This window comes from Mobula birostris, chromosome 26, assembly GCF_030028105.1.
Source record: "Mobula birostris isolate sMobBir1 chromosome 26, sMobBir1.hap1, whole genome shotgun sequence".
Lineage (NCBI taxonomy): Eukaryota > Metazoa > Chordata > Chondrichthyes > Myliobatiformes > Myliobatidae > Mobula > Mobula birostris.
Window position 1 is genome coordinate 50886071 of NC_092395.1, and position 15698 is coordinate 50901768.

At 42.0% G+C, this 15698-nt stretch overlaps 1 protein-coding gene across 4 annotated transcripts in view; it reads left to right on the top strand.

The window, feature by feature from the left end:
• rfx2 (regulatory factor X, 2 (influences HLA class II expression)) overlaps positions 1 to 15698 on the top strand; it is a 221387-nt gene that overhangs the window by 47080 nt on the left and 158609 nt on the right. For all 4 annotated transcript variants that reach the window (XM_072244689.1, XM_072244688.1, XM_072244691.1 and 1 more), the window contains one exon: positions 11948 to 12072. In XM_072244689.1, the coding sequence (XP_072100790.1) occupies positions 11950 to 12072 (123 nt within the window). In that variant the 5' untranslated portion in view covers positions 11948 to 11949. The remainder of the gene's footprint in view (positions 1 to 11947; positions 12073 to 15698) is intronic.

A 15698-nucleotide genomic window follows, 5' to 3' on the forward strand; every position in this document is an offset into this window, starting at 1 on the left:
CCCATTCCGACATGTCAGTTCATGGCCCCTCTACTGCTGCGCTGAGGCCACACTCGGGTTGGAGGAGCAACACTTCGTATTCTGTCTGGGTAGCCTCCAACTTCAATTTCACAAACATCAATTTCTTGAACTTCTGGTAATTGCCTCCCCCTCCCCTTCATTATTTCCCACTCTCACTGTATCTTTTTGCTTACCTGTCACCTCCCTATGGCACTCCTCCCCCTTCCCTTTCTTCCATGGCCTTTTGTCCTCTCCTATCAGATTTCCCCCTTCTCCAGCCCTTTATCTCCGTCATCAGTCGACTTCCTAGCTCTTTACTTCACCTCCCCCGTCCTCGATTTCACCTATCGCCTACCACCTTGTGTTACTTCCTCCCCTTTCCCCATCTTACTCTGACTTCTCGTCTTTCTTCTCCATACTGAAGGGTCTTGGCCTGAAACTTCGACTGTACTCTCTTCCATAGATGCTGCCTAGTAAGCTGAGTTCCTCCAGCATTTTGTGCATGTTGCTTGGATTTCAAGCATCTGCAGATTTTCTCTAGTTTGTAATTACTGTGTCTCTTTGTATAAACATGGTCTAGTCTGTTTGTCCATTGGTGGCCATGGTGATGTGTTGGTTGAATTTGGGTAAAATATCCTGCAGGTCTCCTGACATAACGAAGATAATTATTTTGTAGTGAGCTGTCCTAGTGCATCCTTGGTGTTTGAGCTTGGGGGGGGGGGGGGGGGGCGGGGTTTTGGAAAGTGGGTGTGATATAAACATCAATGATGAACACAACCTCCTGAGCAGGTAATGTGGCCGGCATTCAATTGCCCCAGAACAATCAATTTAAAATCACAACAATTCCTTTCCTCTCACAGATGTAGATTGCTTACTCTTAAATACTCCCACGGTAATGTTGAATAACAAATTACAGGGTTTAACCCCAGTACAATTAGTGGTGATATATTTCTAAACCAGAATGATTTGTTCCTTGGAGAGAGCACTACAGCTAGTGATTATTTCCATGTATATACTTGTACTTTTTTAATAGATGAAATTGTAGATTTGGCAGGTCCTGTGCAGTATCATAGTGGCTGCAGTATATTTTGTACATGGTATACACTTGGCAGATATGGTATACCAGTGCTGAATGAAATGAGTAATTATTGTGGTGGAAAGAATGCCCATCAAGCAGATTGATTTTGTCTTGGATAAGGTATGGCTTCCTGATTGTTGTTGGAACGGTAATCATCTAGGCAAACTATAGAAGTTGTAAACAGACACAGCAACAGCTCCTTCAGCCCACCAGGTTTGTGACAATCAAGCACCCATTCTACATGATCCCATTTCATTTTCTCCACACTTCCATTGTTTCTCCTAGGATTCTGCAGTTCAACAACACATTAGAGCCAATTTACAATTAATCTAATGCACATATCTTTTGAGATGTAAGAGGAAACTATAGTGTCTTGTGGAAACACATACATTCAAAAGGAAAATGTGCAAACTCCACGCAGACAGCAATAAGTTAAAGCAGACCAAGTAATAAATAGTGAAATTTGGATTGGCCCTACTTTTTGTGGACAAGGCATACCGAAGTTTCCTTCAGTTGGCTGATGGCAGGTTTCGAAATTACCTTGGCTTGAGGCACAGCAGGTTTTAGAACACAGTCCCAAAGCTAGGCTATTGTCTGGTTCAACTGTGTTTGGTATATTTATTGCTTTCAACCTTTTCTCAGTAAAATGGAATGAATAAAATTGGATGAAGACTGCAGTCTCTTATGATGGGGAAATGCAGAGGGGTTATCTATTTGGCACATTTGGCTAAATGTATGTATAAATGCATCTAGCTTTGGCACTTGTGCATTGTCCTCTGCCACTTAGTTTTGAAGGTCAGGATTTTTCTTGAAGCTCCTTTCTTCTGTTAGCTGTTTAATTGTATGCCACTGTTCACAACAAGATTTGGCAGGATTGCAGAGCTTCAATCAGGAGCATTGAATGGAATTCATTTAGTTTCTGTTGCATCTGTGTTTACAACTTTACCAGATTGGACCTTGCTCTTAAATAGGCCTGCTACTACTATTGGGATGTGGCTGATCTGGGGCTGGTCCTGGCCTTAGAGCAGGGGTGGCTGACCTTTTACATTCCATGCATCAATTTTTTCAAGCACTAGTTCTGATGTGATTTCTTTTCTCACGCACGAGTTCTATAGTAACTTTTTTACAAGAATTGAATGGGGGCACTGTACAAGAATTGTATGGCGTGTCTGAACTCGTAAGTGGAAAAAATTGACACATGGAATGTAAAAGGTTGGCCATCCCTGCCTTAGAGTAATGGCCAAATATGTTCACCCATGAAGATAAAGTTATGGTAAATTATCCTGTTGTGCCCAAATCTGAGACTATTCTGTGATGTCACAGTTGCTGAGTGGTGTCCTTGAACTTGTACATGAGCAATTGGTGGCAATCTGCCAGTATTGTTATGGGCAAGTTCAAATGCAGCAGATAAACTTAGTGTTGGGCATTGGAGTTCCTCGGAGTACATATCACTATTAATAATGAAGTTTTGTTTGACTTTTCTGTAAGGCCAAGTTGTGCAATTTAATTGAAAATTTGAAAAAGTGTCTCAGGCCTTGGATATGTTTAAATAGTGTGAATGAAACAAGTGTGAATCCTGAAATAAATAGGTCAATTAGGCTTGTGTTCTCAGCAAACTTCTTTACAATTTTAAAAGATCTGTTATCCTTGGATATTTAACAAAAATGTAATTACCAAATTTGCCTCAGTTTCAGTATGCCAGTGATGGATTACAGATCTTGGGGGTAAGGGGGTGTGAGCTTCAGGTAATTCATGTGCTTTTGATTAATTCTCTGAAGTGTTTTTATTGTTCATGTTTGAACTTGTAATTATCGATTTGCTTTAAACTTTTTCCATTGTTTGATAGCCTACAGATATGTCATGGCCTTAACTGTCAAAGCATTTTTAAGTGTGGTCTTCAAGAACTTGATGCGGGTAAATGTATAGGGGCAAGGTGAGCAGGTTGCTAGGAAATGGGTTCCAGTTTAGTTATAGGCTGTTGTGCAGCACTGGTCTGTGCAGAAATCCTGTATGTGTCCTACTCTTTGCTGCCTTGATCACAATAACTCACAATTACCCTCTTGTATTATCAGCTTGAATGGCTCATGATACAATCACCCTGGAGAGCCACAGCTGAGGTCTAGAGGTAGACTGATGTCTATTTAGCAAGTGGGCATGTAACCACTGGGAAGGGAGGGATGGTGCTTGTGTACCAGGACTTGTCATCATCATTGCTGGCAAGACATTTGAATTTGTCAATGGAGATGGATTTTTTTTTCATATGGATGAGAAATCTCTCATCTTTCTTGTGATATCTTTGTCTCCAAGGTAGCGATGTCAAAACTGGAATGTCTGAACAAGGTGGTGGATTTTGCAAATAGTGATTATTGAATCATATGTGCACATAAACTGTCTTTCCAATCCTGACGAAAAGTCTCAACCTGAAGCATCAACTGTCCATTTCCCTCCGTAGATGCTGCCTGACCTGCTGAGTTCCACCAACACCTTTTTGTGTTGTTTCAAAGTCTCTTTCCTCAGTTATGGTGGAAATGGGGTTCATTCCTATTGTTTCCGACTGTACATCTTCTCAAGCAGAAATTTTGTGCCGAGTCTTTTTCCTGATAACCAGCCGTTCTCTTATCCACATCTCTTCCACCATGACTGTTCATTTTTCCACGTTATAATTTATTGGCCTTGATTTGCTGATTCATTTAGCTTGTCTGTTTCTTCCAAATGATCTGTGGAAGCAAATCATAATCAGGTTTATTATCATTGATATACTGTAGGTAGTGAAATTTGTTTTGCAGCTGTACAGTGCAAGACGTAATAAATTACTACAAGTTACAAGATAGTGCAAGAAAGAAATAACTAGCTAACGTTCATGGACTGTTCAGAAATTTGACTGTGGAGGGGAAGAAGCTAAAATTCTGAGTGTGCACCTTCAGAACTCCCGTACCTTTTTCCGATGGTAGCAATGAGGAAAATGGCACATCTCAGATGGTGAGGATCCTTAACAATGGATGAGTGACCTGTAATGAGCCTCATTCTATGAATGTAGAGTGGATATAAAACAAAGATCTCTGGGCTTTGCTCAGCTGCTTTCGTAAAAACAGCATTCTGGAAACATTCGCTCAGTCGCTTCCCACAGATGAGACCTGACCTGTTCATTATGTCTACAGTTCATTTGATTTTTTTTTAATATATATGCTCAGCTGTTTGCCCAAGCACCAAATCCTTTGGATTTCTTCGGCACAAAAGTCTCCATCTTGAATCTTCTGATCATCCATCATGTTTCTGGGTATTGAATCCCAAAGATTGATATCCTTATGATATAAAATAATTTCTAATCTCTTGACTCTTGCATCATAAAATCCAGTAATTATTAAAAAATGTACTTGATCTTTTTCCTAAAGGATAGCAATATTATTCTGGGAATCAACTGGGAATCTTCACTGTTTCCAAGGCAAGTTCATGTGGCACTCCAAAATGGCCTTGCCAAAACCCTAAATTAACAAGTAAGCCTGCCTTTGTTTTGTACTCCAAGCCTCTTGCAATACAGTTCAAATTACATTTTGCCTTGATTGATTGTACTTGGTGCAAGTGTTAATCTATCGAAAAGTCCTACTTGCTTGTGGGTTCACACAACAACAGTTTTATTACTTAATGTTTACTCTCCCCTTAGTTGCTTCACATGGCCCACCCCTGATGAACATTGTTTGTTTATGCATTTGTAGGGTAAGGATTTTTTAATCAAGATTGTCATCTGCTGCACAACCAAGTTATCTTCAGGTATTTTAATGTGAGCTACTGCCTTGGCCTACTACATCTATGTAGTGAAGAGTTGTTGGGTCATTTGATCCTGTAATGATGAATACCTAACGAGGATGTCATGAACAGAGCAAGCACAAAAAGAGAAATAATGTGAGATGATGAAAAGGCAACGTAACTTCATTGGACATGTGATTAGGAAAGAGGAGTTAGAATGCACAGTAATTATGGGAGAGATTGAAGGGAAGAAAGCAAGAGGATGGCAAAGACAAATGATGATAGAGACAGCAGCCAGAGAACTGGAAATGAATACCAATGAATTGATCCACTTGACCCGAAACAGGTGTGTGTGGGCCATGGCAGTCAAAGCTCAGTCTGGGCATGGCGCCTGATGATGATGATGCAATATATTCCAAGACAGGATGGTGCTAAAACTTAGTGAAGAACTTGTAGGTGATGGTGTTCCTATCTGTCAGCTGTTTTTTATCCTGTCATATTTTAGAAGTAATGTGTATATACTTGGGGTATTATACTCTTATCATTTCATCTAAGCTATCATTACAGCAGAGAGACAAGCACGAATACTGAATATTGCTCTGCCTCAAAAAACCCCATTTATTTGAACTCTGCTCTTTAACTTGCTATCCTCACAAAATATATTACTCATCTTATTTGGAATATTGCATTTAAATCTGGTCATCCTGTAAAAGGAAGGATGTGGGCGATTCGAAGAGGATACAAAAGAAGTTTACTCAGATACTGCCTGGATTTGAGGACATGTTGTGAGGAGAGGTTAGAATAATTTGTGTTGTCTTCTCTCTGGAGATCTGGTAGAAGCTCAAACACGAGGAAATCTGCAGGTGCTGGAAATTCAAGCAACACACACAAAATGCTGGTGGAACGCAGCAGGCCAGGCAGCATCTATAGGAAGAAGTACAGCTGACATTTCGGGCCGAGAAGATAGGAGGGGGAGGGATGAAACTAAGAGCTGGAAAGTTGACTGGCAAAAGGGATACAAGGCTGGAGAAGGGAGAGATCATGGGATGGGAGGCTTAGGGAGAAAGAAAGGGGGAGGGGAGCACCAGAGGAAGATGGAGACCAGGCAAGGAGTTACTGTGAGAGGCACAGAGAGGGGAAAAAAGAGAGAAGGAAAAAAAAAAGGAAAAAAATAATAGGGGATGGGGTAAGAAGGGGAGGAGGGGCATTAACAGAAATTAGAGAAGTCAATGTTCATGCCATCAGGTTGGAGGCTACCCAGACGGAATATAAGGTGTTGTTCCTCCAACCTGAGTGTGGCTTCATCTTGACGGTAGAGGAGGCCATGGATTGACATATCAGAATGGGAATGGGACGTGGAATTAAAATGAGTGACCGCTGGGAGGTCCTGCTTTCTCTGGTGGACAGAGCGAAACGGTCTCCCAGTCTGCGTCGGGTCTCACCAATATGTAGAATGCTGCAGCGGGAGCACTGGACGCAGTACATCACACCAGCCGACTCACAAGTGAAGTGTTGCCTCACCTGGAAGGATTGTCTGGGGCCATGAATGGTGGTGAGGGTGGAAGCGTAAGGGCAGGTGTAGCATTTGTTCCGCTTACAAGGATAAGTGCTGGGAGGGAGATCGGTGGGAAGGGATGGGGGTACGAATGGACAAGGGCGTCGCGTAGGAAGCAATCCCTGCGGAAAGCAGAAAGGGGGGGAGGGAAAGATGTGCTTGGTGGTGGGTATTATGCTTGGTATTGTGAACTCCAGGCCGGGTCTTCACGTGCTGCTATTGTGACTCCCGTCTCCCCTTCCCCCACCACCACTCTGCAACCCCGTCTCCCCAAGATCCCATCGCCGTCTTCGAGCCTAATTCTTTGGTAAGGACTCTCCCACCCCCACCAATGATCCCTTCTCCCATCTTCAACCCTCCTCTTCATGGACACCCAGCTCTGGTCTTCTGCCTGCTCTGGATCTCTTTATTGCTAACTGCTGACGGGACATCAACCGTCTCAACTTCACCACACCTTGTTCCAATTCCAATCTCACTCCTTCCGAACGCTCTGCTCTCCACTCCCTCCGCACCAATCCTAACTTTACTATAAAACCCGCTGATAAGGGGGGGCACTGTTATAGTCTGGTATACTGCCCTCTACCTTGCCGAGGCACAGCGACAACTCGCTGATACCTCCTCTTATTTACCCCTCGATCATGACCCCACTAAGGAGCACCAGGCCATTATCTCCCACACCACCACCAACCTTACTAGCTCTGGGGATCTCCCATCCACTTCCACCAACCTCATAGTTCCCACACCCCACACTTCCCATTTCTACCTCCAACCCAAGATCCACAAACCTGCCTGTTCAGGTAGACCCATTGTCTCAGCTTGCTCCTGCCCCACCGAACTCATTTCTGCATACCTCGACACTGTTTTATCCCCCCTTGTTCAATCCCTTCCCACCTACGTTTGTGACACTTCTCACGGTCTGAATTTTTTTCAATGATTTTAAGTTCGCTGGCCCCCACTGCTTTATTTTCACCCTGGATGTCCAGTCCCTTTATACCTCCATCCCTCACCAGGAAGGTCTCAAAGCTCTCTGCTTCTTTTTGGATTCCAGACCTAACCAGTTCCCCTCAACCACCACTCTCCACCGTCTAGCGGAATTAGTCCTTACTCTTAATAATTTCTCCTTTGGCTCCTCCCACTTCTTCCAAACTAAAGGTGCAGCTATATGCACCCATGTGGGTCCCAGCTATTCCTGCCTATTTGTTGGCTTTGTGGAACAGTCCACATTCCAAGCCTATTCTGGTATCTGTCCCCCACCTTTCCCTCACTACATCGACGACTGCATTGGCACTGTTTCCTGCACGCATGCTGAGCTCGTTGACTTCATTAACTCTGCCTCCAACTTTCACCCTGCCCTCAAGTTTACCTGGTCCATTTCCAACACCTCCCTCCCCTTTCTTGATCTTTTTGCCTCTATCTCTGGGGACAGCTTATCTACTGATGTATACTATAAGCCTACGGACTCTCACAGCTACTTGGACTATTCCTCTTCCCACCACGTCTCTTGCAAAAATGCCATCCCCTTCTCACAATTCCTCTGTCTCTGCTGCTTCTGCTCTCAGGATGAGGCTTTTCATTCCAGGACGAAGGAGATGTCTTCCTTTTTTTTTTAGAGAAAGGGGCTTCCCATCCTCCACCATCAACTCTGCTCTCAAACGCATCTCTCCCATTTGACGCACATCTGCTCTCACCCCATCCTCCCGCCACCCCACTAGGAATAGGGTTCCCCTTGTCCTCGCCTACCACTTCACCAGCCTCCGGGTCCAACATATAATTCTCCGTAACTTCCAATGGGATCCCCCCACCAAGAACTTCTTTTGCTCCCCCCCCCTTCTGCTTTCCGCAGGGATCACTCCCTACACGACTCCCTTGGCCATTCGTCACCCTCTCATCCCTTCCCACCTTTAATTCCATGTCCCATTCCCATTCTGATATGTCTATCCACGGCCTCCTCTACTGTCAAGATGGAGCCACACTCAGGTTGGAGGAACAACACCTTACATTCCGTCTGGGTAGCCTCCAACCTGATGGCATGAACATTGACTTCCCTAACTTCCGTTAATGCCCCTCCTCCCCTTCTTACCCCATCCCCTATTTATTTATTATTTTTTTCTTTTTTTTCCTTCTCTTTTTCCTTTCTCTGTCCCTCTCACAATAACTCCTTGCCTGGTCTCCATCTTCCTCTGATGCTTCCCTCCCCCTTTCTTTCTCCCTAGGCCTTCCGTCCCATGATCCTCTCCCTTCTGCAGCCTTGTATCCCTTTTGCCAGTCAACTTTCCAGCTCCAAGTTTCATCCCTCCCCTTCCTGTCTTCTCCTATTATTTCAGATCTACCCCTCCCCCTCCACTTTCAGATCTCTTACGATTTCTTCTTTCAATTAGTCCTGATGAAAGGTCTCAACCTGAAACGTCGACTGTACTTCTTCCTGTAGATGCTGCCTGGCCTGCGTTTCACCAGCATTTTGTGTGTGTTATCTGATAGAGGTTTATGAGATTATAAGGTCATAAATGTGGGCACGTGGCCAAGTGGTTAAGGCATTGGACTAGCAACCTGAAGGTCGTGAGTTCGAGCCCCAGCCAAGGGAACGTGTTGTGTCCTTGAGCAAGGCGCTTAATCACACATTGCTCTGCGACGACACTGGTGCCAAGCTGTATGGGTCCTAATGCCCTTCCCTTGGACAACATTGGTGTCGTGGAGAGGGGAGACTTGCAGGATGGGCAACTGCTGGTCTTCCATACAACCTTGCCCAGGCCTGCGCCCTAGAGAGTGAAGACTTTCCAGGCGCAGATCCATGGTCTCGCAAGACTAACGGATGCCTTTATTTACTTTAAGACCATAAGACACAGGAGTAAAATTTGGCCCATCGAGTCTGCTTTGCCATTTCATCATGGCTGATCCATTCTTCCCCTCAGCCCCAATCACCTCCCTTCCTACACACCTACCCATATCTTTTCATGCCCTGACCAAACAAGAATCTATCAACCTCTGCCTTAAATACACATAAAGGTGGCCTGTGGCAAAGAATTCCACAGGTTCACCACTCTCTGGCTAAAGAAATTCCTCCTAATCTCTGTTCTAAAAGGATGCGCCTCTTCTATTCTGAGGCTGTGTCCATTAGTCTTAGACTCTCCCACCATCCTCTACACATCCACTCTATCAAGGCCTCACACCATTCAATAGGGTTCAATGAGGTCACCTGTCATTCTTCTGAATTCCAGCGATTACAGGCCCAGAACCATCAAATGCTCTTCAATATGACAAGTCATTCAATCCTGGAATCATTTTTGTTACCCTCTTTTGAAACTTCTCCAGTTTCAGCACATCCTTTCTAAGGTAAGGGACCTAAAACGGCTCACAACACTCGAAGTGAGGCTTTATAGAGTATGAACATTATATCCTTGTTTTTATATTCTAGTCCTGTTGTAAAATGAATGCTAACTCTGCATTTGCCTTCCTCACCACAGACTCGACCTGCAAATGACCCAGATCTGGGCCATACCCTCCAAATATCCGGACCTGCCTCTCAGTTTTTTTTGCACTGCCTTACTTTCCCTTTTCTATTTTCTATTTATGACTTATAATTTAAATTTTTAATATTTACTATCGATTTGTACTCCAGGGAGTGCAAAGCGCAGAATCAAATATAGCTATGATGATTGTACGCTCTAGTATCAATTGTTTGGCGACAAGAAAGTAAAGTAAAATTAACTTTTGTGGAATCCTGTACAAAGTCCCTTTGCGCTTCATGTTTTTGTATTTTCTCTGCATTTTGAAAATAGTCAGCCTTTTTATTTCTTCTTGAATGTTCATGACCATACGCTTCCCAACACTATTCTGTCTGCCACTTCTTTACCTGTTCTACTAATCCAAGTCCTTCTGTAGCATCTCTGCTTCCTCAAGACTACCTGCTCCTCCACCTATCTTCACAATGTCTGCAAACTTTGCGACAAAGCCATCAATTCCATCATCCAAATCATTGACATATATGTAAAAAGAATTATTACAGGCATCAATAGTGTAGAGTTAACAGCCAGTATCTTTTTTTTCCCCAGGACTGAAATATCTAATACTAGAGGGCATGTATTTAAGGTGAGAAGGGCAAGATCAAAAGAAATGTGTGGGGCAAGTTTTTACCCTTGTGGTTGGGTGAATGGAATGTGCTGCATTGGATGGTAGTGGGGCAAATATGATAAAAGTATTTAAGAGATTCTTAGATAGGAACTTAAATGTGTGGAGAACGGTGGGATATGGACCTCGTAGTCAGAAGGGACTAATTCAGAGACATATTTAATTACTAGTTCAATGTGGACTGAAGGGTCTGTTCCTGTGCTGTAATTTCTATGTTCTAAGTAACCCACGAGCCCTTCCTTGGTAACTGTTTTTGTGAGTGCTTTATTAATTGATAACTTAAATAGAATTTATCTGCTGTTTGTAAGCTCGATCCAGCTACATTCATGGTGAACTTTTTTTTTAGATTGGGTGAACATGATTTCCCTTTCATAAATGTCAAGGGGTCAATACCATTTTATGATTTTTTTTTTTAGGTGCTCTGTTACCCCATCCATAATAAATTCAATCATGTTCCAGACAGTGTCAAGCAAACAGATCAGTAATGTCTTTTTGTCTCTTTCATCTGTAGTGTTAATATATTTCTACTTTCCTATTTACTGGTAATGTTCCAGAAACAAGATACATTTCGGAAAGCCTGAGCTGTCCTTCAAACACCAAAAGATGCATGTAGGGCTTGAGGATGAAAAAATATCAGGTTTTGCAATATTTAGTTTAAAAAGGTGATCCAAGTGTATACCCAATAACTTCACGTCTGTCCCTTTCCTGAACAACGGAGAGCATTTTAGATGGTGTCGTGGGTGACAGACTGGATAAATGTGATGGAATGGAGAATATTAGCATGCATTATGCAAATTTTTAAACAAATGACGGTGATGCTTTTTTTTGAAGTTGTAAACAGTGGAAGGAAATGCAACTGAAGTTTATATGAACTTTTGAAAGGGGATTTCATAATGGTACTGATAATCAAATTGAAAGGCATGCAATCAGAGACTAGTAGCGTAGATAGAAAGTGAGTTTAGTAGGAAGAAAGAGAACAATGGTAAGTATAGAAGTGTATAGCATTGTTCCAAAATGCTCAGTGCATAGACCTAATCTGTACTTACCATTTTAATATAATATTGGCTTTCAGTAATATAGAACAGTTCAATTTTACCATTGTTTTCAATGCTCTGCGTAATATTTATTGTTCAACCAGCATTTATAACATATTTCTTTTAGTCAATTATCTTTTTGTTTTTTTTTTTGGAGTCTTAGTACATTGTCTGGGTCATTTCCCTGCAGGTTGTATTTAAACTCAGAGTATTTCAAATGAACTTAATTTGTTCCATGATAAAATAATTACAGAAACTACAATTTCTGATGTTAAGTTTTGCTTTAATTTGGTAAATTATTTGTGCTTGATCAGAAATGGCCAGAAATCTTATCAATTCCATGTATCACTTCTACATTTTTGGGTTATTATACTTGCATCTCTCATTCTAACATCTTTATTGTTTTGATAGAAATGAGCATGCAGAGTACAGAGGGTACATCAGACTCGGCTACAACTGTGACCCTGCGGACGTCTGCTGCTGGTCCACCATCTGTGCAGTCTGCAGTGGTACAGCAAGTGCCAGCACCACAACAGGTATAGATCATATCCACTGATGTCATTGGAACCCTGAAGGTTACGAGGGTACATGTGATTGACTGAGCAATATTCCAGAGGATAAGATCTAAATGCCAATTCTTCAATATTCTTCCATCTGTATTGCAATTAATTCTAAACTGTCTATAATTGGAGACTATGAGCCTCTCTTCCTGGTTTTTGTGTGTGTGTGTGTCTGTATATATATATATATATATATATATATTGCTCTTAATAGAATTAAGTTTATACCAATTTACATTCCTGGCTTCTATTGCTCCAGTGAGAATGAACTCTGCCTATTAAGTCTCTCTTCAGAGCTGAACTATTCCATTCCTAACAAAATCCTCCTGAATGCCACCTTCATCTTCTCCAATACAGTAATCTCCTTTCCATAGTGCACTGACCAGAACTACAAACAAATTTCTAGCTGGGGCCTAAGTAGTATTTTATAATGTTGTACCCAGGGCCGCCCTGCTCTTGTATTCTGTACCTTGACTAATGAAAGCAAGCACCGTTTGTGCTGCCATTGAAGGCTGTGGGGTAACATCAGAGAGGTTTACAAATCATGAGGGGCATGGATGGGATGAAAATCTTTTCTCCAGGTTAGGGGAGTCCAAAATTAGAGGGCATAAGTTTCAGTGAAGGTGGAAAGATTTAATCATGACCAGAGGCAGCTTTTCACACTAAGGGTATATGAAACATGCTGTCAGGAAGTGGTAGAGACAGGTAGGTACAGTTATAACATTTTCCAAGACATTTGGACACATGGATAGGAAAGGTCTGGAGGGATCTAGATCAAACATACTGTAAGCTTATTTAGGTAACTTGGGTGGAATGGATGAGTTGAGCTGAAGAGCCTGACTCTTTGCTGTATAGCTTTATGACTGGTGTACAGTTCTTGTCACCAAGAATGTAGGAAGCAGCAATTGCACTAGAGGGTGTTCAAAGGAGATTTCCAAGAATATTGCAAAGAAACCTGAAGTATTTTATCTCATCAAGCTTCAATCAAGGTATAGTTGTTTAAAAAGTGCATTTTTTTTTTTTTGCTCTTTTCTGATAGCAGATCTGTTGTGCTGTTTTTCTAATAACTATTAAACTATGAGGGATAGGGGAGCAAGTAGTTTAAGAATTGTAAATTGTATTTACCACAATATGGAATCTAGTTAAGACTTTTTCATTTGACATTTAACATTGGTGTTGTCACTAGTAAGTGAACTTTTGCTTGACAGTTATAGAGTTAATCAGATAGTTAATAATTAATTATAGTTAACTTTATTAATTAACAATTAATAGTTTGTAGTTTCCCTGTTATGAGCTAATAACTGCCAAGATGGGCACACTCAAACTTCAGGATATTGGAGAGAATATGGGAGTTTAATTAAAGCATGGAGTGAGTTGTATGAAGTACTGCTGAATACAAAACTTGGGACTTTGGTGAAGAGATGCTGTTATGGTACTTATATGTAAGTTACTTAAATGCCCTGAAGGACGGCCATTGCATCTTACCTGTGTATAGTGCACCATGTCCTTTGTAGAAATACCAAGAAAATTTTGGACAACCACAGGAAGGAACCTGAGCTTGAGCAACATCCAACACTCAGCCATCCTTATCAAAATGGCATGTTTTATTGATGCACATTTCAGCAGTGATCACCACTCTGTGTTGGCAGAGAGAGTGGATAGCTGCCAGACAATAAGCTCTCTCATCAGAAGCCATTTCTGAATACTGATTGGAGAAAGAAAATCAGAGTTCATGTCATAAAGAAGTACAGTACAGAAACAGACCCTTTGGCCCATCTGGTCCATGCCAAACCATTTAAATTGACTAGTCCCATCGACCTGCACCTGGACCACACCCATTCATACCCAACCATCCATGTATCTATCTAAACTTCAAGCGTTGAAATCGAGCTTGCATGCACTACTTCTGCTGGCAAATCATTCCACACTTTCACAACCCTCTGAAGAAATTTCCTCTTGTGTTCCTCTTAAACTTTTCACTTTTCACCCATAACCCATGACCTTTGGTAGTCCCACCCAACCTCGGTGGAAAAAGCCTGGATTCATTGGACACTGGGGAGGCTCAGCTGCATGGAGAATGAGGGAGAAGGGTCATTACATTATAGAGGATTCTACATGTGCTCATCAGTGTAATTCTAGAATGGGTCCTGTGCAAGATAAATGGGTCTCACCTAACCAGGTCTGTGGCCGCTATCCTTTGGAGCCAATTTTCTTGCACTTGTTGAGTTGGCTTAAACTAGTTTGCATGAAAATGGTAAGAGGAACAAAAATTCAGAAAGAAAAAAAATTAAGTGGAAGGGAGAACATTTCTGGGAGTTGAGAAAAATCAATAACTGGAAAAATCATCAGAAAATAAATTTTCTGTGTGTAATGCTATATAACTCTCAGGAAGGAATTCAAAGAATAAAATGACTGAGCTGGAGTATTTAGACATGAATCTCGTATTCCACCTGTTGAAACATGATTTAACAAAGCACCTCTAATAATCCAGGTAACAGTTTTTGGGTAAAAATTGGCATTGATTAAAGGATCACTCTCAGCTGTGAGGAGGGATGTGTAAGAATTAACATCAGATGCAGGTTGAAGTACAAAAGACAGCCACATAATTGGGAATACAGTTCAAAGTAAATTTATTATCAAAGTACCTATATGTCACCATATACAACCCTGAGATTCACTTTTCTGTGGACGACTAGATATATATATAAGATAATGTGTAGCTAGGGTTGCCATGCACAATCCGGATTTGATGGGGACAGCCGTGAAGCGCAGAGGAACATCTAGAGAAACTTCTGAAATGCCTGCTTCACTGCCGCTGCTACTGTGCGATCGAGAGTATCCGGAGATGAAAGCCCCAAATCCTTGGCTTTGTGTATTGCCTGTTGTCAGGGCCAGGGTCAAAACGCTCGGCAGAGATGGTGCTCGGTGTTGAATGGGTGGTTGAAGGCTCGGAGTTTTTCGGATGGACTCTGAGTCGGACTGTGGTCGGAATCTTCCAGGATGCTGCATCGGCAAGTTAGCGGCGCTGGAGGTTTACCGTCTGTGTGAGATGATGGGACTTTCAAGAGACTCTGAGACTTTTACTGTGCTATGGTCTGTTCTTATCAAATTACGGTATTGCTTTGCACTGTTGTAACTATATGTTATAATTATGTGGTTTTTGTTTTTAAGTCGGTTTGTCATGTGTTTTCGTGATATTCTGGAAAAACATTTTTATCATTTCTTAATGCATGTTTCAACTCAGTGAAATGGGAAGGATAGACTTCAGGAAGTTAAATGACAGATTGGTGTCAACTAGGAGGGGATAGTGAAGACAACTAATCTGACTCTTGCCAGTGTTTGGGAGGGCAGAGAATGGAAAAGGGAAATCTTCCCAGAGCAGAACCACATAAGTCTAAAATAAAGAAGGTTGCTGGTTAAAATCCAGCAAGAATCTGTGGAGCAAAAAGATTGTGCTCCTGTTCAATGATTTCCCAATTGTGAAAAGTAACTGGCTTAAAAATTACAAGCTTGCATCCCACCCCATGCAAATGCTGTGGGATCTATCAGTCCCCGTATCCAGCTAGTTCTGACACAGTGGAAAGACCAGTTATTTGAAATGA